General features: G+C 45.1%; 1 protein-coding gene across 2 annotated transcripts in view; it reads left to right on the forward strand.

The window, feature by feature from the left end:
- The window catches only part of SYT8 (synaptotagmin 8), a 255,429-nt gene extending 233,799 nt beyond the window's left edge, over positions 1–21,630 (forward strand). For both annotated transcript variants that reach the window (XM_085644928.1, XM_085644927.1), the window contains exons 7-9: positions 2,577–2,694; positions 18,055–18,188; positions 18,687–21,630. In XM_085644928.1, coding sequence (XP_085501054.1) covers positions 2,577–2,694; positions 18,055–18,188; positions 18,687–18,914 — 480 coding nt within the window. In that variant the 3' untranslated portion in view covers positions 18,915–21,630. The remainder of the gene's footprint in view (positions 1–2,576; positions 2,695–18,054; positions 18,189–18,686) is intronic.
- The last annotated feature ends 1,997 nt before the right edge of the window (positions 21,631–23,627 follow it).

Below are 23,627 nucleotides of genomic sequence, written 5' to 3' on the forward strand. Positions count from 1 at the left end.
AGGCACCTGCTTTGGTCTCCTACGTGGCCTGAAACCCATTCTGGGAGTTTTCAACGCATCCATCCGTCAAACGATTGTTCAATCTATTGTACAGTCCCGTCTTGACTACTGCAATGGGCTTCTACTTGACGTGAATAAGGCCGTAACCAGAAGACTCCAACGGGCACAGAACGCGGCTGCACGTACGCTTTTTGCCCTACCAAAGCACTGCCATCCCTCTAACCTTCTTCGCCGTCTCCACTGGCTACAGAGAATCTATTTTAAGACTCTCTGAACTACGCACAAGATCCTGCATGGCCAAGGCCCTCAAATTCTGCATGGGCCGTGCTCATCGTATGTACCGACTCGAGCCCTGCGTTCCGCTGATCTGCATCTAGCCTGTACCCCCCGAGTGTGCAGGCTAAGAGCAGGGGGGGCTCTTTCAGGGCCATGGCACCAGCCCTATGGAACTGTCGGGGCACGCAAGACCACTGGGCCTTAAGAAAACTGATCAAAACCTGGCTCTTCTCTAACCTCTAGTTAAAACCTACCTGTATGTACTCGTCAGTCTTAGCGCTGGGACGCCCCGTTACGGGTCAGCCATGTGCTTTACAAGAATGTTTAACATAACATTATCATTTTATTCTTCCTTTCCCACCCACGTCTTTAGAGGCAGGGCCAGGAGGATGACAGTCACTGGTGGGGGAGTGGTATGCACTGGTATCAGTGCGCATGTGCGTTTAGCTGGCCGTCTCTGGACGGCCAAGCCGGCATGCTTACTGAAGCGATCTCTAACCCAAGCTTCGTTGCCAGGTTGGAGACAGCAGGCACAGGCTCCCAGTCTCCATGGGAGCACAAATTCAGGGCCCTCAGGCCAATCCTGATGCTGCCCACATGCATGAGAGCAGCGTCAGGATTAGCCGCAGGGGAGTCTGAGAGCCTATGCCTGCAGTGGACGGGACCACAAGAGCACAATGCGGCGGGCTGCAGGTAAGTTATTTTTTTAAATGTATTTTTGTATTTCATTTTTGTCTGTTGTCCTCCCGACCCTTTCCCCTCCAGCCCACTTTTCAATGACACCAGCCACTGCTGAAACCAGTGCCCACATTAAGTTGCTCAAGCAACAAGAATTAAAAGAAATAATTCCAAAAGTAGTAGAAACTGAAGAAGAGGCAACTCAGAGGATCAGGAAAAAAACTCATAGTTTCGAATATTCTGTCAACTGCGGAAATCATACAGAAACTCACACTAAGAAAGAAACAAAGGAAACAAATAATTAAGAAGAAGAGCTGGAGATTAAGGTCGTCCTAAGGTCAGATCTAATGAAAAGTGAAAAACCGGCATATTCTTTTTAGAATAGGATAAAAGAATACCCATGTTGGTTCTGATTTATACCTTGATGTAGGGAGGCAGCAGACCCCTTTGCACATTCCGTCGCCTGCTTCCCCAAGGGGAGGTGATGATTCTACTGATGATAGTAGCTTTACCAGAGCCAGGGAGCTGCAAGATACACTCCAACTTAGAGGTAGCTGGTTATACTCAATGCATGATTTTAATGTAGGCAGAGAAAGGAGTCAAGGTGTTGGAGGTTGGGCTTGCCTGCTCCCAGGTAATCGCAGTCCCATCTCCTCTCTCGGGTAGAGGGAATTTCCTGAAGACAAGAGCAAAGGACATGGCTACGATCACCCCGCTTGCCGTGGGCACCATGCCAGCTGTTAGGATTACCATTGTCTTTGTCTCTCTTTTGAATCTCCAGGGTTCCTCCTTTACTCTGTAATGCATGCAAAACAGTGCTGGTGGGAATCCTTGGCATAGCCCAGTGTCCAGGGTGAATGCGGTCCTGATGTAGTGTTTGCATGCTCAGTAGTGCAGCAGGGGTGTTTTGGGTCCCAATGCAAGTATTGAAAAAGTGCTTCCTGGTTCGGTAGTGAAAAACAACCACAGTTGGAGAGCAGTGGGCCCCTCGGAGTCCTGGCTCTCGTGCCATTGCACTTGCTGCATTTTTGGTAGTGGCACATCAGCTACCAACCAGGTATGAGTTTCACCAGGCTCACATGGGAATATCAGCATGGTGGTGCTAGCACTGCCATAGAGCAATCTGCCACCACCTACCATATTCCCGCTAAGTCTTGCTGTCCCTTTAATTGACCAAAATGATGCAGTTAGTAGATCCTTACCGAGTAGTGGTGGAGAGTATGCCTGCTCGGAGGTAGTGCCACTCCCCACATCTAAATAAAACCATAAATACCTCAGAAATAGTCAACACTTGTATAGAGAACGTGTATGAAGAAAAAGGAAAAACACTTGTCAGCATAACCAGAAAGCCACTTAGACTAAGAATGGAGAAACAGTCCCCTAAGCAAGAGAAAAAAGGAATTCACCCAATCCAAAGGCCAGAAAACACACTAAAATCGTTGCAAAATAGCAAAATTGAGAACAGTGAGAAGGATAATCCAGAAAATATAGGACCTAGTTTAATGTTTTGAAGGATGTTTTTTCTTTCATTGGTCTATAAAATCTTTGCATGTACTTACTCAAACTAAACTCGTGTGGTTGAATAGTGACTCCTCACTTGTCTGCTTCATTCTAAAATGCAGCAAGAGCACCTTGGAGACATCTGCTTCTCTTTGCGATATGTCCCAAGTACCAGCACATTGACAGTGGTTATCCTGGAGGCCAAGAACCTCAAAAAGATGGACTCTGATGGGCTTTCAGGTAAGTGTTTGGTAATGCTTTTAGGCCTGCAATGAAGCTGTTTGGTCAACAGAAGTCCTTTTCAATATTTTCTCTAACTAGCCCCATGTACTGTAGGTTCACCAACAGTTCCCTGTGCGCTACATTCAGTGGTACTAGAAGTTTGTTATTCGGAGCTCTGCTACAAAACATTTTTTAGAGGACAGTAGCCAAGTCCTTCTCATAGGAGAAGTAGATCCAAGTGTTTTGTTTGTGTGTGGTGGTTCATCCTATCTCTGACCCTTTCGTAAAAGGATGGCTTGATTAGGCTATATGCAGGCTCAACAACATTTTGGAAGCTATTTATGTGTTTTCCCTCATGGAGTGATGTGTCTTTTATGTTAACTTGGGCAGGGTCCTGTAAAGTGAACCAGTGTCCTTTTCAAGGTATAATTGCTTGTAAGAGCAGGATATAATGGGTTTTATAATGAAATGGCTAGGGCCAATAGCAGCGAAATATCCCAGGTGTGAATATATTAAAGATGCTTTTGGTATATATTTCAATTTGACCACCGGCCAAAGCACATGACAGCTGCAAGGGAAACCTGTTTAATGAATGGACCACAAGCCAAAAAAAGTGCTCCAGAGAAAATGTAATATCACTGCTGCCCGTCTTCTTCTTGAAACCTTCTTAACTGCCAGGAGAGAGGGAGAAGATACTGCAGGGCAAAGGATGTCCCTTTATAGCACCTACTCCTGATTGGGTGACTCTAAACGTACCCAGTCAGAGCCCTCGCCGGGAGTGTTAGGTATACCTGGAGCATTCAGAGCCGAGCACCTCCGGGCATAAAACACCGGACATACCTGACCTTGTGATAAGTCTAATCCTTGAAATGTGATTCAAGCTTGGTCGGCATATCCTTCCAATGTATCGCTGATGCAACAAGGTAGTAGGGTGCAGAGTTTTTACAGGCTTTTATTTACTTGTGTAAAATCCTATATGTTGGTTTGTAAATTATTATTTGTATACGGTAAGCTGAGTGTGGTTGCATTTGAGTGTTCTTCAAAGCCTTTGCACTGTTGTTTCTTTATCACTTTTTTTTACATTGGGAGAGGGGCAGGGGTCTCACTGTAAGTGAGCAGAGGGGTCTCTTTCTTGTTAGTACTTCCACCAGCCGAGCCTGTCTAATAAAAGGGAGTCGATGGAGGAAGAGGAAGGATGGAATGCGGTGGGGGAAGACTCTTCAAAATGAGATTGTTATGCAGCGGTTTCAGAGACTAGGGATAACAAAATGTAATCACTTTGTAAAAGAGTGCACACATGCCACCTACTGAACACAGCGCAGTCAACTTAATGATGCACCTGAAAAGCACACTGAAAGACATAAAAAATGCAAACAAAAGTACAAGTTAAATAAAAAGAAATCCTAATTCAGAAAATGTTTGAATAAAATTAACCTAGGCGTAGAAGGACCACTAAATGCTTTGCCCAGTAAGTGAATGGGAAAAAAAAAATCTAGCTATCGCGTCAAGAATTTTCAATTCTACTAAGGACAGGGCGGAGAGGATTATGCTTCTCTTTCTTTACTTAAGAAAACACAGCAGCATATCAAACTTTGAACTACATAACCCATGAGCCCTCACAGCTCCTTCTCTCCATCAATCACAGGGGTCATGCCTGAGTATAAATGTCCTCCGAACCATAGTCCGTCCTCTTTATTTGCAAAAAAACCAACTTAAGTCATTAAAACCTTGAACCAACAGGAATGTAAATTGAACAGACATAGGACCACTCCACGGGCCAGTTACAATATGTGAAGATGAACATCCTTCACACGAACAGATACAGTGTCAGCCTCACTTCAGACTGCTTCAAGTTGCTTTGGAATCAGTGCCTGAAACGAAAACAAATGCCAGAATATCCATTCTCCATGAACTTCTTCACAAACACGGGGGGAATCATACAATAGTCACTGGAAAATGTACTTCTATAACATTATAAATACCTATGCATCAACTTGAACAGGAAACCAACAGATAATAGTAAGTCAATATACCACATCCTAGGGTGGGATGATCCTCGCCTCCGTGTCCTTAATAGAATTGAAAATTCTTGACATGATAGCTAGAATTCTTTTTATTCTCTCAGGAACCGAGGCTTAGGTTTATGCTAGTTTAAAGTTGAGCCACCACATTATATGCAAAATCTACTAATGGCTTATGATAAAATACTTTAAAACTCGAATCAGAAGACCAATCCGCTGCAGCCATAATGTCCATCAGATGAGAACCAGTGGAAAAGGCTTTAGAGGCTATAGTCCTCCTCACTGAATGAAATCCGAAAAGGGGAGACATCAATTCCAGCTTCAGACAAAAAACATATAACCCAATGGGCCAAGGTAGCCAAATAGACTGGGCAGAAATGTTTCTACAAATAAATCAATAATTGTCCTGTACAATCACTTCGCAACTCAGTCTTCATAACACTTTAGACACTTGACAACACACAATTTCTGGTGATATGGAAAGGCAGGATAACTAGCACATCTGGAATCAGGGTTGGTATGTCTAGAGATAATAAATGACACCCCAGATGGAGTTAATACTCTAACTGCTAGATCCAAGGCCCTCACATTCGAGACTCGTCAACAGGAAATCAGACATAAGAGGAGAGTAGTTTCACCGATAATTGTTTGCACGAAAGACCCTCGTTAGCAGGCCAATCTCTGATGAAACGTAACACCTCGTCCACATCCCACACTGTGGAATACTTTGGCGTAGGTGGACGGACCATCCTGATACCTGTAACAATTTGCAGAAAAGTTGATGTTCACCTACCGGTTTACCATCCAGATAGGGATGACCTGCCGAGATTGCTGAATGGAAATTGTTCACCGTCCTAAAAGTCAAACATTGACTAGCAATATCTACCAGAAAATTTCCAATCATATGGATTCTGGATCCCACGGGATCCGCACTCCACTCACTACACCAAAAAACCTTCGACGCCAGGCTGCTTTAAAGCTTTTGTACGTTGAGGGAGCCCAAGATTGTGACGGGAAGAACACCTGCACCCCATCTCCAGAGAGTCGCAACGGGTTTCCTAGCCCCAACGACTGGTATCAGATTCTATTATCACTTCCGGAACCGTTGCAAATGTAGCTCTGCCGGTCCGGGCGTCCATATGCTCCAACCATCAGGACATCTCCATCCTGGCCTCCTCCGACAGAACAATTTTTTCTGAGTAAGCAAAACCTCTGCGAAGGTGCATCATTCAAATGCTGAAGGGCCTGATAATGAAGAGGCCTGAAAATATCGCTTGAATGGAAGAAGCTATAAGTCCTACAAGGTGAGCCTCGATCCTCAAGGATATAGTCAAAGAAGCAAGCGCTCTTCTTTACCCCTTCTTGATGTAAATTCGCTTTTTCAATTTGAAGCAACAGCTGGGCCAGGATGGAATCCACCTGGGACCCGAGGAACTCCGTCTTCTGAGAGGCATTCACAATCAACTTTTCCGAGTTGATGGTGAACCCTAGATCCTGAAGGAGCTGGGTCATCCAAGAGAGATGAAGAAAGACCAAGCCCATGCCCTGTGCCATTACCAAAATGTCATCTAAGTATATGATCAGCCAAGCCCCCGTTCCCACAAGGTACTGAACCACCTGTTGAAGTAACAAGGAGCTGAAGACAGGCCAAATGGTTTGGTAGTAAACTCAAACCACTGTTGGCGCCACCGAAACTGAAGAAATCTGCGATGAGGGCAAATATAGGAACTGCTGGATAAGCATGCTTGTGGTCGAGATGAACCATCCATTCTCCCTCTTGCAAAAGATCTCGCAACAGATGTATGCCTTCAATCTTGAAATGGCGATGCACAATCCATTAACTGAATTCTTTGACATTCAGAACCAAGCGGAAACCCTTTCTTTGGGACCAAAAAGATTGTGTTGACAACATTGTGCGGGTGAGGGGTTGATTTTGTTATCACCCCTTTTCGCAATAGAGAAGACACTTCGTTCTCTATGAAATTGCTCTCTGTTTGGGAAAAATGTAGAGGAGCCGGTCAATTCCCCTGGTGAGAGGAGGAGTAAAACTCCAGTTAAAAGCCATGAACAATCTGCAACACCCACGGATTCAGTGTAAGAACCTTCCAACTGTGTATGAACGACCTTATCGTAATGCCCAAGGATGGAAAAATATTTACCTGAATAGGTGATATTGCTGGTGTTATTTCCTCCCTTGTAACCACCTCGTTGAGCACGATCACCTCTATTGCGGGAGGGGTAGAAGTTGGAATACAGAGCGCCACCTCTTCTTCTGGGTGCATTTCTCCGCGAAGCCTGTTGGAATCCTCGGCCAAGTGCCCGACCACGGAAGCATCCAGCCCTGAAAAAAGGCCACCATTGAAAACTTTCTCCAAAGAGGACTGGGCTTTCTCCAGGGCAGAAAAGGTGGACACGTATTTGCCCAAATCTTTTACAAACTTGTCTCCAAAAAGTAAGCCATTGGCTAGGGATTCCGCTTCTGTAAAGGCCAAATCTGCAAGTTGAGAATCAATCATCATGAGGAAGGATTTGCATCTCTCGGTAGTTAGTGATGCCTAAGAAACAGAGTGCTCTTTGATCACGCATTCAAGAATCTCATTAGCGTCAAGTTGAGATTGCAGTCCTTAGCTTGGATGGCTAAATCTAATATTTTGGTGAGTGGTCCAGAAACATCTAATAGATTGTCTAGTCCCTTCTTAGGATCCTTCACAAATTACTTTCGAAATGTAGCCATATTTGGGTCTAGCTCAGGGATATCAGTTACTTTGCCAAGAAGAGAGGGTCTGGACACTCTGGCCTTAAAATATTGCACACTTCGCGCTCAAAACCCTGACATATATTATCCTGCACATAATGTGCAACTTGCATGCAGAGCATCCATTCAGTGGATCTGGGATGCACTACATTTCTGGGGTCAAAAAGGAGATTCTTGTTGGTCGGAACCTGATGTAACATGATGGGTTTTGCATTTGCACATAGTCACAGGGCGTTGCTTATTATGGCCGTTCTCTGAGTCAGAAGAGGGAGGAGAAGAAGGAGGGCACACATCTGCCACCCTAGGGGTGGAAAGCGTGATTCTTGTTTGCGGGGACTGCCCGGGGCCGTCTGAATCATACGCTCACCTCGTGGGGCGTGGGGGTCCCCCTACCTGCACATTGTGATAGACATTGCCTGGTAAGTTGGTCATTTCCTGGCGTAAATAAGGGTGCCCTGAACTGAACAGTGAGTGGCAAGGGGTGTTTCATTGCCTGGAAGTGTTTGGGTTGGACCCAGCACATGGGTATGACACTGGGCCTGAACAGAGTCAAGGCTGGCTTGTGAACGCAGAAGCACTGATTCTGTCGGGCCCTGCAGCAGAGCACCTGTTTTGGAGGCAGTGTTGTAGCCCCACTGAGTGAGGTGTACCCGGGCCCTAGTACGTGGTGTGGGATTGCAGCACCGGTTGCTTGCTCGAGCCTCCTCCCAGGCGTGGCCCACCGGTTGGAGGTGGGTTGGCGCCATGGGCAAACCCTGAGGTCGGCAGGCCAGAGCCACACAGGACCCGGACGAGTGCCCAGGAACAGTCGTAAACTGCTATTGAAGTTCTAATACAGCAGCAATTGGGCAAGATATTGGAGGCTACAGCAAACACGAAGGCCACCCTCCACCGGGACATCAGCACAGTGGCGGTGGGGCTGGGTCTTTTCCGAGAGGAACATTAGAAGCTCTCCGAGAGGGTGAAGGACACCCAGGCCAGCATTTCTGAGATAGTCCCAGCCCAAAAGGCCTTGGAGCAGCAGGTGGGAGCACTCACAGACAGGAGAGTCGAAGACGCGGAGGGGCGCAACCGACAGAACAATGTCCAGATTTTGGGCCTGCCGGAGGGAATCGAGGGCAACGACTTGGTGGCCTACCTGGAGCAATGGCTGCACTCTGTGGTGGCGCCTGAGGGCCTGTCACCCTTCTATACTCTTGAAAGGGCCCACAGGGTTTCGGCCAGGCCCCCGGGCATCCCCCACGGACAATGGTGGCCCACTTGATTAATTTACAGGTCAGAGATCTTCTCTTACGGGAGGCACGTACAGAGGGTCCCTACACAGTTGACAACAATAAGGTTTCCCTCTTTCCGGACTATACTCTGGAGGTGCAACGGAGGCGGCCCTCCTTTCTGGAGGTTTGAAGGACACAGAGGGAGGAGGGACTGCAGTATTCCGTGATGTTCTGGCTCGGAGGCGCATTGTGTGGGATGGCACATTCCAGTTTTGTGGGAGCCCAGGTGAGGCCTGGAACTGGATCGAGGCCTACAAGACTGGGGTCTCCCAGCCTGCGGGTCCTAGAGCTCAATCGAGGAAACCGATGGAGCTTGGGAAGTGGTCCCGGTGATGCTCCCGGAGGGGAGCGCCCAAAAAACCGACCTCTTCCCAAACCGAAAGGGAGAGGCCAGAAGCTCTGCAGGCAGTGGCGGCACTGATGCAGGGCAGGAGCCCACCCCTGAGACAGCAGCTCACTCATCGAAGGACACTGGGGACGGTGACTCTGACACATCCCGCAGCGACAGTGTAAGGATGCCGGTGGTGACGCCACAGACAGCAGACAAAGTTATCTGAGGCAGCCTGGACTCCGTACTAGTTTGAACCCTTGGGGAGTTGATGATCTACTGGTGGTGGTCTCCGTTCCTGGTTTACCATGACTTAATGGGGCCGGCACCACCAGGACTGTTTGCGCGTTAATCCTATGTTGTCTTCTGCTCTTACTGTCCACCCCTCTTGAGAACCTTACTAGAGTAAGGCCTCACTAAGGGTCATGTTCTACATATTGTTTGGACGACTGACCGTTGTCAGGCTGTCCTGGGCTTGGGGAGTTGTTCAAGATGAGGGTTTCTTAGTTGATGTTTTCTTTTTATGTTTGGTTGTTTGCAGAGGAGGGTGGTGGTGCAGGCATTGGGACACGGGTGGGGGAAGGGTCCCCCCCATATCACTCTAGGAAGGGCTCCTGTGGAAATGGCAGTCACACTTAACACTGTGAGGTTCCTCACGTGGAACATCCGTGGTATGGGAACAATAACCAAACGTCATAGCATATACTCCTACCTTTGGTGCAGGAATGTGCACATAGCCTTCCTCCAGGAGACACATCTTAATAAATAAAGAGGAGGCTGGGAGGGTACAGAAGAGGTAGCGGGGGCAGGTTTTTGCGACCACCTTCTTGGCCTTTGCCACAGGGGTCTTGATTTGGGTGAAACTTGGGGTTCCTTTCTCACCTGAACGCACATGGCTGGATTCGGAGGGGAGGTACGGCCTGCTTGTGGCCCAACTGGTGGGAGGGGAGGTGACCCTAGGCAGTGTTTATGCTCCCAACCAGGACCAGGTCGGTTTCCTGGAGTCTTTCCCCACCTCACTGGCCTAATGTCTAACGGGTTCTCTCATACTGGGGGGTGACTTTAACTGTGTGGCAGATGTTACCATTGATCGTTTGCATCCTCCCATGCCAGGGACCCAGCTACATCATATTGCATCGGGCTTCCAGACTTGGATGTCCCATTGGGGCTTAGAAGACGCCTGGAGACTGCAACCCGTAAGGGATCGGGAGTACTCTTTCTTTTCACCGGTACACCAAGTCCATACCAGGCTTGACATGATATATTTGTGTTGGTGGAGCTAACACCCTTGATTATAGACAGTGATAGTAAATGTAATCTGTTTTGCATCCCTTTTTTTGTTTTCTGTTCCTCTTTTTTATCCTGATAGTATTCAAATTATTGATTCTCACAAAATGCCAATAAAAATATATTTATTTTATATACGTAACAAGAATTAATAATGCGTGCATGCAATTTGAATTATAATCATAAATATAGAGCGTGGCAGAAACCATTTATGTAATTAATGAAAGGCACATTTAACTCAGCTGCTGCAGCAGTAAAAAAAGAGGACGGACTAAGGTTCAGTTGACAAATATACTCTAGCATGACCCCTGTGATTGGTGGAGAGAAGGAGCTGTGAGGGCTCATGGGTTATGTATTTTAAAGTTTGATTGGCTGCTGTGCTTTCTTGAGTGAAGAAAGAGAAGCATAATCCAAAGCCTCCGTTCCTGACATATAATTCTGAATTGGTATTAATGCAAAAACCCCAAAGAGCTAAGGAAAATCGCAACAGCAGAGACAGACATTTCTCCTGAAGGTAAACACAGGAACAACAATCTGGTCACCGTAACAGAGGGGTCTTTGTCATGTAATCTGCCTGTCTGAGGTAGCTTCTTCCATTTCTCCTGAGAAATTACCCCCTCCGGATCTCTTTGCAAGTGTGAGCCCTACTGACTCTAAAGTCCCTCTTTATATTGGTCAAATTCTCCTCAAGATGAGGCTTCGAGCAGTTCATTTGAGCATATTGCAGTATCACTTTCAGTTTCTTAAACTGTTTTTTGCAAACTTCGATTTACAAACTCCAGTATTGTTTAATTGCCATATTGCCTGTGTTGTACTATAGGTAAAGTCATGGTTATTGTCACGAGCGAGTAGAGATTGAGACTTTTTTTTATCTGCGCTCAGTGTTTTTAGTTAAATTGGTTATAAAAGCCTCTCTTTCGTCTGGCAGTTCCGGGCAAGTCTGAGTAAGCTTTGTATATCTGCCTTACAATCAAATGTCATGCTGATTTTTAGGTCTCGCCTGACCCAGCGCATGCGCTGGTCTGGCGAGACATTTTGTGAGGGCTCCAAAAAGTGCTACCAGGCCAGCCTAGACCTACAGTGCATGTGCGCGGGCGCGCGCTTTACCGCTATTACTTTCACTTTCGCGGCCGCACGGCCGCTTTGATGTTTGATCGCGATCACTTTCGCGGCCGCAGGGCCACTTTGATGTTCTCCGTGAGGCTTCAATAGATTGCAGCAGTCAAAACAAGCATTGGCATAGCCAATATGTCTCGCTTTTGGGACCTTATAAGTGTTTAGTTATGCAACTGTTGCATGGCTAAACACTTATAAGGTCCCAAAGGCGAGACCTATTGGCTATGCCAATGCTTGTTGTGCTTTGTTTTGCTTTATCTGAACTCCCAGTGTAGCCCTAATTGTGAACCGAAGTTGGGTTTTCCTTTTGGCACTTATGGCTTATGAGGATTATAAAGAATTTAGCACGAGACCCAGGTAATGTTCGGTTCCTTTGGCAATCGTGGAAGTCTTGAGGCCTTTTACCAGGCCTACGATGTCTTTGGCATTAAGAGAAATGTTATGTTTAACTATGCTAATTTGGAAAAAACTTTAAATTTGATCTGATTGCTTGGCAAACAGCTGAAGAGCCAAACTAAAGATCGGGGCGGGGGATCATGCCTAGTTCACTGCTGAATGTTTAGCTGGGGAACATAATTTATAGGAGGTTTAGTGGATTAAAATAAATACTTGGAGATTCCTATTTGGGGCGCATTACCCCAATCATGACTCCATGATTTCTAAGCTTCACCTTTTAGATTTCTCTTCTGTATCTAAGCTTAGGTAGATTTTTATAGCAGTTTTGGAGGGGAAATAGGAAACTCATTCCAATCATTATATTAAAGAGAACACATTTCCTATTAAAATAAAAGACGAAGATTATTTGGGACTGGAGTATCATTGTTAAATTATTCATAGATATTTCAACCAGTTCTAATTCAGGTTCTTCTAGAAATTGCAGTTTGTAACCTTGTGTGGTTACTATACGCTAACCACCCTCTCCTCCTCTTCCTTAGTTCCCTCTCAAGTAGCTTTATTTCAAATCAAGCCAGTCACACTCTTACACATTTTAATGTGTTTCTTTTCATGGGGAGTGATGCAGTTGAGGTCCTGGGGGGCTGAGATCAATACATGCTTTGTTAGTCACAATACATGGCTTCTCTTACTTTGGGTACCACAGTGGTATATATGAGTACTTGGCATATAGCAAAATCAGTGTACATTATTTGATTTACAAAATTCAACAACATTCGTAGGTTGACTATCAGAAAAACGATAACTGCTTTGTCTTTGGAAAAAACACTTTAGATTGATAGTATAGGGGGCACACCTAGGAACATAACAAATGTTAATTCTGTCAACGAAACGGTTGCCAACTACTTACTGTTTTGTGCCACTGTGTGCCGTCACACTGATAATGGGGTACATAGTTCCTAATTTGCCTCTGCAAAACCCTATATACAAGGGATAATGTTCTTGTCTTTCTGCTGTCCTGTCTGATGCAGAGTAGGTACACTTTTCGATTTTGATATTAAGATCGACCCAGCTAGCCTAACTGCATTGTTCTGGAATAGTCTCCTCTCTCCTTTAGCAGTATCCTGCTGTGCCTCTTAGAAATGGTGTAGTGAGGTATTAGAGTACAAGAGTGGTGCCTTCTTTAAATTTTTTTTTTTTTTTTTACGGCAACTGCACATGAAACCTGTGGACCGAGCCTCTTCATCATTAAAGTATTCATTAAATGCAGTGTTCCCACTTTGACATTATGTATTCTCTAAAAATTCCATCTCTTTGCTAGACAATTTAATGCCTGGAACGTTTAGTGTTAAAGTTTTGACAAATGTCATCTCACTCAAAGTATTTTAGGGCTGGCTTTTGTGGAGGCAGCTAACTCTTCATGAGACAGTTGGATCAGAGGAAATGCAGTTAATAATTCACAATTTTTTCACCTAATGTCTGGTGTACTAAACAGTTTTACAAACCTAACTTTTCCTGTGCACCACAACATGATCATACATTTTAGAGTCTGTCTAAATTATCCACCCTAAACTCCTCAAACAAAGTTACTTAGTTGAACACTAAAACAGTTATCGGGATGGGCTGCAAATCAAACATCTACTCCTTCACCACAGTTACCAAAATAACACACAGCATTCAACAGTGGACTCAAACTATAGATGCCGGGTTACTGGCACAGACTAGAAAACTAAAAACCCTTCTTGGTTCTTTCTAAACAGGTATTTCACTAACATGCAGTCACTTAGAAGGTGCAGATTGCCTTGGGGAAAGATATTTTGGTTGCTCAGCTGTTCATAAGCTGTGTAATTTCTTGGCTTGCTCATTCTCAAACACTGTAACATGGTCATCTATATGCCATCTTTTGGGTAATGGTCAGCATCGTGACCAGTCTTCTATTGTAGTGACTTCTACTGAGGAGAAGCCCTTTTAAAAATTTAGGTAGGTGAACCCCCCCAACCACACCATTTTTTGCATCCAAGCAGTAACTTGCCCCTTTTCCTTACGGTGAAATCTGGCTTCTGTCTTAACTTGTAAAATGTTCTCTTTCACAAGGTAGATGTGATCTCCTGGTGTTTTTATCCATTGATAAACAGTCTTGTCAGTTTTGTGCTGAGGATCTACTTGCAGCTTAACAGTAGGATCCATTCATATTAAACTTGAGAATTTCCTTTGCTGGAGAACCTGATCACAACTTGATCACCCATTTGTACTTCTGAATTTTTAACTGCTTTTAAATTCGATTGAGTGTGTCTGCTCATGAAGTTCAGGTGATTCTGATCTGCTTTGATCATGGAGGCCTCACCTCCAGTTCGCTCTCTCCTCAGTATCCCGCATTTGTTTTCTGGCTTGTCTTGTTACTCAGTGTAACAGTTTAATGCTGAGTCTCCTTTTTATATTTGGACATTGTTAGCAGTAACCTCCTTTGGTATTAGCTGGATGTTTACATTTTGACCTTTGCAGAATTGCAGCGTGTCTAACTTGACTGCTGAATATGGTTCTCTCTACCTCCAATGTTTAAATTGTGATATTACAAAGTGTCACACTTTTATGCCTGTAGATTTGAGTGGACTGATCTGTAGTTTGTGGATGCTGCATAAAAGGAGATGTTGGTATTAAAGCACTTCAGCACTGAGTCCCAAAAGAAGAAAATCTGAAATGCTCCTTTCCTTGGTTTGAGTCTGCCAATGTTGAGCTCTGCAGACTAGAAGCATAGATCTTTACACTTTTTCATCAACAGATTGATCCCATGAATATCCCTCGGACCATAAAACCTTTTTTCTTTCCACTCAAAGATAGATGCTGCCCTACAATCAATCTCATGCTCAGTTCGAACTCTCCTGCTGCAGTTGCCCCACTCTATTCACTACAGGGCTCGGTGCTGAGCTATCTAACCTTTAACACAGTTGACTCCGAACGACTGAGCAGGTTCAGACTTCTGCAGTCACTTCACCTGTTTGGTCTACAAAATAGGATGTTTAAGGCATGTTTAAGGCATCTAGGTCTTTGGACCTCACCATGCTTGTATCCCCAGTGTTGGCTCAACATCCTGGGATACTGGGCCCTCCCACCACTCCGACCGCTGCCACGGCCTTTCCCGGTGGTTTGGCTGCCTCACTTTCGCAGTGCTCAACGGAGCACCATGATCTGATCTACACCTGGCCGTCACGCAGCCCCAGACATCGCAACCTTTATCTGCGCTCTGCTGCCGTGCTACACCCACAATCGCTGGATCATGCCGGCCAGGACCTGAACGGCGTCACGCCGCCGAACAACCCCCATCACCGATGGTACTCGGACTACTCCATCTGTCTTGTTTGTCTATACCACCGCAGGCCGCCCTGTAAGATGGTGACGATCCGCAAATCTCAAGATGGCGACTTGCTGACAGCTTTCACTCTGCAAGATGGTGAACACCGCGGCCCTACATTGAGACCAGGGTGAGAGACCTCTCTCCACTCCCTACTGTCCTCCCCTACAACTAACCCGATTCTACCTCGAAGTAACACAATGAGCTGGTGATGAATTAGACCTCCCCCCCTTCGAGAGCCTCCCTCCATGTTAGTTTTGACCCCCGAACAGCTCCCAACACCGATGATACGCGGGCTTCCTCTCCTGTCCTGATCGCCAACCCCACCAAAGGGCTGTTCCTGAAGTTGCGACGATACGCCAGTTATTTCACCCCTCAAGATGGTGATCGCCAGTGTCTCTCCAATGAGGCCAGGGGTTGCAAGTTTCCGTATTGGCTTAAAACAGAGAATGAGCTCTGGTTTCAGGGATCCCAGCGCTGCTTCCCTGGTCTTATCCGGACTGGTTACAGCTATGGAGTCTGGGCGTTGGTTTCAGGAATCCCTGTGCTGTGTTCCCAGGTCAGCTCTGTGTGAATTCTTCAGACCTTGGAACTGTCCCTTCCTCCTCTCCACCCACCTCTCATGTCCTGGGGGCAAGCTGAAAGACGAGGCAGACGGCACTCCCCAGGAATACTTGGACCGGTGCTTTTTGATGGAGTTATGACGATGCCCCCTGGGCTGATTCCAAAACTGTTTTGTACCTTCTGTGGAACCCGAGCAACCTTGGCTGATCCTGTAACTATGTAACCTGTAACGCACTGATCCTTATGTAAAGTGCTCTGATACCTCCGGGTCTAGCCAGCGCTGTATAAAACGTTATAAATAAATTAAATAAATAAATGTCGCACACAGCAAAGAGGGACACAGCCAGAGTTCGAGTAGCATGCTATTTAACTGTATTATAAACATATAGAAGAAATCGCACTGGGGCATAGCCAGTGAAGCAACATTCTGCAAGCAGGAGACGCAGGAGGCATATAACAAGGACCCACAAAATCTGTAGTGAAGGTAGCTTGGAATTTCTTCCTTGCAGTTGGGGAAGTCCGTATTCAAGCAGATAAAAGAACATGGTAAAGTGGAAATAAAACAATTATGGAGCCAAATGGAGAATGCGTGCCTTGCGTGAGCCAATGAGATATCAAACCAGGTCTGTCCCTAGCAAAGGAGAAAGCCACTTCCATCAGGTGTTTCATACAGAGGCAGATCTGTGTGGCTTTCTCTAGTAATATTTGTTGGAATCCTAAGTATTGTGGCACTAATAGCCCTGTTTTATATTCATGGATACACCATGGTTTTATCCACAGTTTATCAATGCGCAGCAATGGGAGACACTGGGGTAACAAGAGGATATTGGTGCCTGGTGTCCTAAACTTAATTTTCTTACTGTTCAGGATTTTTATTTTTTCTATTTTAGCTTTGGTGGAAAATGATCCAGGCCCATATAGAGGACATGCAATCAATCTCATCATGTTGATATTAGAAGATTAAATTAAATCTATCTCTAAGTAATTATAGTTTTAAGATGCTGGACCTTTCCAGTCAAGATGTCAGATCAAGACATTACATTGAAGAGCTTGTCTCATAGCAATGTGATGTTCCGCTAGTAAGGGATGGTCCTTTTGATACCAAACAACGGGGCTTCTTCTAGCTGAGGACATACTGACCTTTACAAGTGTCACCTGGAAAGTTCAAGTCCAAGTAGTTTATCAGTCTGTTCGGGGAACATCTGGAGAGTTTGTCTCTAAGCAATCTAGTGGTACTGTAGTGGAGGCCTAGAGATCTGGAGCCTGAGAAATCTACCTTTATGCTGCAGGGGGGACCTGGAGAGCTCTTCACCGAATAATATACCATTCTACCAAAGAGAGACCTAGAGAACTTGTTTCCGCGCATATTAGTATTCTTCTAAAGGGTAATCTGGAGAACCTGTGTCCAAGCAAACTCACATTCTCCCATATGGGAGACCTAGAAAGCTTGTCTCGGAAGAATCACACATTTTACTGCAAGATAGACCTGGTGCACTTGTCTGTGAGCAATCTTCTATTCTACTGCAGGGGAGACTCCAAGGGCTTGTTTTGAGCAATCTTACATTCTACCACAGATAAGACCCAGAGAGCTTGTCTCGTCAGAATAAACCATTATACTGCAGGAAAGAACTGGGGAGTTTGTCTCCGAGCAATCTAGCATTCACTACAGGGGAGAGCTAGAGAACTTGACTCCCAAGCAATAGTGCATTCTACTGCAGAGGAGGCCTAGAGAGCATGACTGCAAACAAGTTAGTGTTCTACCTCATGTGAGGGGTGGAGAGTTTGACTCAAATATACTAGATGTTCTGCTTATTAGAACTGAAGGAAGTTTCCCCAAAAGATAGGTATTCTTCTATACGTGAAATGAAATGTGGTGAGACGATTTCCTTTTTAAATTATTGTCTCTGTGATACTATGTTTTACCAGTTGGTAGCTTTGGGGACTGTTATGGATGCATGTGAAGCCCTGCTGTACAGTAAGGCTTGAGTCATGTCTACTACAAGCAAGTGGGTTCTTCTACTGGTAAGTGTAGCTTTCTCGCGCAGGTCCATGTCTCTTTACAACACTCTGTATTTATTGGGTATTGCCCCGTAAATAATATATTGCTGTCCAGCCCCCAGTTATCATACATTTATATATTCCTATAGGCTTTTGGGGGCTAGCAACCCTCACACAGGGGCCTGACCCTCTCTCTCCTCTCTCTCTCTATCTTGCTTTCTCTTGCTCTCTCTCTCTCTTCTCTCTCTCTAGATCTCTTTTCAGCTTATTCTTTTGGTGTTTGTGCAATACAGATCCCTACGTCAAGGTGCAGCTACTCCTAAAGAAGAAGCATTGGAAGAAGAAAAAGACCACAGTGAAGAAGAACACTCTTAGTCCATACTTCAATGAGGCTTTTAATTTTGAAGTGAAATTTGAGCAGATCAAGGTGAGTGCAGTGGACCTTTCTTCCCAACCATATGTCCTCATCGATCTGGTCGTACCTCAGGAAGAAACAGTACAAACTTTAAACTAAGTTGTATGTAAACTCAGATTCTCCTCTCAGGATGTATAGTGAGGAAAGTATCATTCAGCACTTGTGACTGTACCAACCCTTAAAAAGGTTTTAGAAATGTAATTGCTTTTCTGAAAGGTTCTCAGAAGCCAAACAATGCAAAGACGGTTGACCTTTAGCAGTGCACTGCAGGCTCTCTCCTTTCTAAACTCCCACAGCAGCCGTAAATGTAATGGAAATACAGTAACATAGGGCCCATTTCATTTATCATGAGAAATTTCTTTCCTTTCAACCTCTCTGTGTAGTAATCATGTTTCCATTCTATCACTCTTGCGATCATTGACAGTATATCTTAAACCACATTTTAGTTGTGTGCTATTGCTGTACTATCAACTGATACTCACAGGTTCACTCTCTTTCTTGCCCCCCCAGGATGTGGATCTTGTGGTTTCGGTCTGGGACCATGACAAAGTGACCAAAAATGAGGAGATTGGGAAGCTGTTTCTGGGATGCAAAGCAACAGGAAACCAGCTGCGTCATTGGTCCGATATGTTAGCAAACCCACGACGACCTATGGCCCAATGGCATGGACTGCAGCCCGTAGAAGAGGTGAACCATGCCCTTGGGGTGAAGCCTCGCTTCAAGCTGCCCAAACCCTAAGACAATGCTCTTTCCCTCCAGCATATGTAGCAAGGGCATGAGACTATGGTTTGGGACTGTGACTAGACCGATCCAGGGGCCCATGAATAAAAAGAGAGATATATGCATAGTGTGTATGCATTGTCTGAGTAGATTTGGATCCCAGTTGTCCATGAACATAGCAGAAGATTGACAAATCATGGTAAATGGGCTTATTCTATGTGACAGGACATGTTGGAGAAGTGGAAGATAGGCATACATGGAGATCCGTTTCTGTGTTAGGAAGTGGGGGAGCAGTTTTGTGGATGTCTATCTTCAAATGGAAAACCTGACAAATCAACCATCACAGCAAGCAAACTGGAGGCTTTGGGTCAATGTGTGGTGTCTACACCTGAGAGGAGGAGACAAATACTCCATTATCCCTGTAGGAGAAAATCCACTCCAGTTGTAAGGGCCACTCTGGAAAATAAGATCCACACAATGTGTTTCCTAATCTTGGTTCTGGTGGATGACCTGCCACAAATTGCTCTAGAGTCTCTTCTACAACTTCAGTATTGGAGGGATGTTGTTGATTTTAGCCACAAAGGGATCATATGGTACTTCAGTCCCGAAGGAATGGTGGAGAATGTGGGCCATGGAGGGATAGTATAGAGCTTCAGCCTAATTGACCAGGAAGGTAAATGATGCAGAATTTTAGTCCTGGAAGGGTGGTCTCAAATTTCAACCCTGGTGGTCTAGAACTTCTGCCCCGGAGGATGCTTTAGAAGTTAATTAATAGGGTTAATGTCTAAAACTACAGCCATGAGGAAGGTATTGAACTACAGACCTAATTAAGTTCTATGGTATGGTAGTCACTTCCCTTTGTAGTAGTCTTAAATGTTAACACTGGAAGGATTGGCTGAAACATGAGTTCTGTAAGGATGGTCAGCCATGAAAGTGTGACTTGGAACTTCAGCCTTGAAATGATGATTTGGAAAGTTATCCCTGATTGTATAGACTGAAGCAGAGTTAGTCCAGGTTGGTCCACAAGGTTCAAGTCCAACTTCAAGGACCACGGCTGACTGTGTAAATTGCTTCTATTTAGATTCATCTCTAAAGGGGTGGCCTACAGCCTCAGTCCTTGGAGGCATTCTAGAACTTTAGCCCTGGAAGGGTGGTCTAGAAATGTAACCGTAAAGGCAGGTCTGGAACTTTAGTTGTGGTGGGCTAAGTTAGAGTTTATCCATGAAGGAGTGGTCCAGAAGTCTATGCCTCAATGGATAATCTTGAACTTTAGCCCACTGGTGGTCTAGACATATTGATCTAAAAGGATAGCATGTAACATTAGCCATGATATGATGATCTAGAATATTACCATGGAAGCATGATCTAGAATTTGGATTGCCCAGAAAATCAGCCCTGGTGATTATATAGTATGGCAAACAAACTTCTCTTGTAGCCTATACCATAAGGTGGAGCTAGTACTGTACAGTGGCTATACACTGATGTGCTGGCATAATAAACAAAACACCAACATACAAGAAGCCCTAGAGTGATATCTGGCAGCCATGAATGTTAAAAAGAGAATTGATCACAGGAAGTCTGTTCTAAGATGTAAAATCAGTATGGAACTCTTGCTCACACACCTTGACAATTGCACTTATGGACAGTACCACTTCTGTTGCTCCAGAAGGCAGCAGTGTTGGCCAGTAGCAGCTCGCACAGGGTAGAGCGGTAGGGCAGGCGGGTGCAGAGCGGGGTGTGGGTTGATCGAAGTCGACAGATGACAGGATAAGTAATATTAAATAAATAAATAAAAACCACTTACCTTGAGCTCGCCGAATTGTGGCGATGCGGCGAGAACAAGGTAAATGGTTTTATTGATTGATTTATTTATTACTTATCCCATCATCTGTCGACTTCCACAACAACCGCCTCAGCCCACCACTCTTACCTGTGCGAGCCACTACTGGTGCTCGCACAGAAACACAGTTTCAGCGGTGGTGGCCCCTGAAGTCACATATATGACTTTTGGACCCTATGAAATTGTTTACTCACCTTCAGTCACACCTATGTTCATATAGCACATATGTTCCAACAGACCTGCCCAAACCTGAAGTGCCTGGGTCAGTCAGGCACTGGTAAGGTATATGTTCTCAGATCCAAGCAGAGGAGAGGTACCTTGGTGGAAAGTCCAGTTGACAATTTCCAAATGTTTTCTACTGGATTAGTAATCTAACATGCTGGTTTTTGCAAATATAATGAATTCATAAGGCGAAAATCCCTATTGATTTCAGTAAAATGTGGGAACTGCTTATTAGGACATAGTGATGACTGCTGGTTCTATGTAGTATTTTTATAAAAAACAATACTACATCCCTTATTTTTTCAGATGAGCATAAGTGGCTAAATGTCTAAAGCACATTTGCTACAACAGGACTCAATAGAAAATAATTTGGGACTAGTTATATGAAATTTCCAGCATGGCCGACAGACAGCTGCTCTCAGATGTAGGCCGAGGAAAGACTGATACATGCCTACACCCAGAAACTAGCACAGGATACACTGATAACCATACTACACTAGCAAATGAGCCTAATAAGTTTCACATGTCCATTTTCCTGGGGACTGTAGGAAGAACCAAATCATTCTAATTCTTATTAAAATGTGTTGGGGTTTTAAAATTAAATACATGTTAATAAATGCAGTATATACATATATATCTATATCTAATATATAAAGCAAGTTCTGAAAGATCCGCCAAGATTTTTGAATTCTTCGTCTGACCAGGCTGATGCGGCTGGGTTGGGATTCTGTTGCTGCCTCTCTTCGAAGTGTGGAAGAAGGGGTGTGACCCGTGAGTACATAGAAAATATGAACTTAAACAGAGTGGATACATCGTAATCATAACATACTATCCATGACGTCCTCCAGTTTGCTGGCACTGATGCAGCCGGATACTTTGTGTGAGAAGAGTACGACACTGGTCTCCAGTCCTGGAGCAAGCCCTCCGCCAGCGCCATTGTCACCGGGTGCTCAGTCCGTAAACCTTTTGCTGAGGTCCTGCGTTGGGGGGGGGGGGGGGCAGTCAGCAGAAGATTTGGAGATTAGGGTAACCTAAGGACGGATCTAATGAAAAGTGAAAAACTGGCATATTTCTTTTAGGCTAGGATAAAAGAATGCCCATGTTGGTTCTGATGTAAACCTAGACGTAGGTAGGCAGTAGACCCCTTCACACGTTCCGTCTCCGGTTTCCCACTTGCCAGTTAGTTAAAGTGGAGGTGGTAACTCTACAGATCAGATGTTAGTTGTTCTGCCTTCACCCGAGCCATGGAGCTGCAACATACACGCCAACTTAAAGGAAGGTGGCTGACCTCGATGCATGATTTTAACATAGGCCTCGAAAGAAGTCAGGGTGTTGGTGGTTGGGCATGCCTGCTCCCAGGTAATAGTAGTACCTCCTCCCTCTCTCTCAGGCAGAGGGATTGCCTCAGGACAAGAGCAAAGGACATGGCTACCATCACCCTGCTACTCGTGGGTACCATGCCAGTTGTTAGGATTACCATAGTCTCCATCTTTCTTTTGAATCTCCATAATTCCTCCCCTGCTCTGTAATGAGTTCAAGCCAGTGCTGGTGGGAATCGTGGGCATTGTCCAGTGTCCAGGATGATGGCAGCCCGATGTAGTGTTTGCCTCCTAAGTTGTGCAGCAAGGGGGCTTTGGGCCCAAATGCAAGTATTGAAAAAGGGAACGCCTGCTTCCTGGTTCGGTAGTGAAAAAGAGCCACAGTTGGAGAGGAGTGGGCACCTCAGAGTCCTGGCTCTCCCGCCTTTACACCTGCTGCATTAGTGATAGCGGCACAACAGCTACCAGTCAGGAATGAGTTTCACCAGGCTCACAAGGGAATATTAGCCTGGTGGTGATAGCACCACCATAGTGCTATCTGCCATTACCCACCATTTTTCCGCTAAGCCTTGCTGACCCTGTAATTGAGCTAGAATGCCACAGTTAGTGGATCCTAAAGAGAAACATATCACTGTATTGGCCAGGCTCATGCAATCCTTCTGCTTTTTAGTTGTCTCATAAGCGGACAATACTCAGATAGTGGTATTGGTTTCCATTAATCCAGAGGTGATAGGGACTAGATTTAATAACTGCAGCAGTCAGACAGACAACTGGATGAAAATCAGGTGTCTAAAACTGAACTCTGGGAAAATGGAGGTCCTTTTTTTAGGCAATGACACCTCCCTCTGGAAACCGAGCTGGTGACCACAAGAAGTAGGCGCACTGCCCAATCCCGTGAAGAAAGTTAGAAATCTGAGGATTGTATTTGACAACAGATTGAACTTCGGCGATCAGATCAACGCTTTAGCCTCCTCAGTTTTCTTTACCTTGAAAATGATCAGAGAGGTATGTCCCTACATTCCTAAGGACCTTCAGAAAATCATAGTAACCGCACTTGCCTTATCCAAATTGGACTATTGCAATGCTTTTTTCTGAATGTTTAAAAAGATTTCTCCACAAATTGCAGATACTGCAGAATGCTTCAGCACGTCTTCTACTAGGAATCCTCAAATGCCAATCGACATCTAAGGCCTTGGTTAAACTCCACTGGCTACCCATGAAAAAAAGGATAGAATTAAAGGCACTCTGCATTGCCTTCAAGGCCGCACACAATTCTGGCCCTGAATATTTGAGGAACACATGTATCTGGTACTCTCCCTCCAGAAAGCTTAGATCCTCCATAGCCAAAGT

The sequence above is a fragment of the Triturus cristatus genome, chromosome 3_1, assembly GCF_964204655.1.
Source record: "Triturus cristatus chromosome 3_1, aTriCri1.1, whole genome shotgun sequence".
Classification (NCBI taxonomy): Eukaryota; Metazoa; Chordata; class Amphibia; order Caudata; family Salamandridae; genus Triturus; species Triturus cristatus.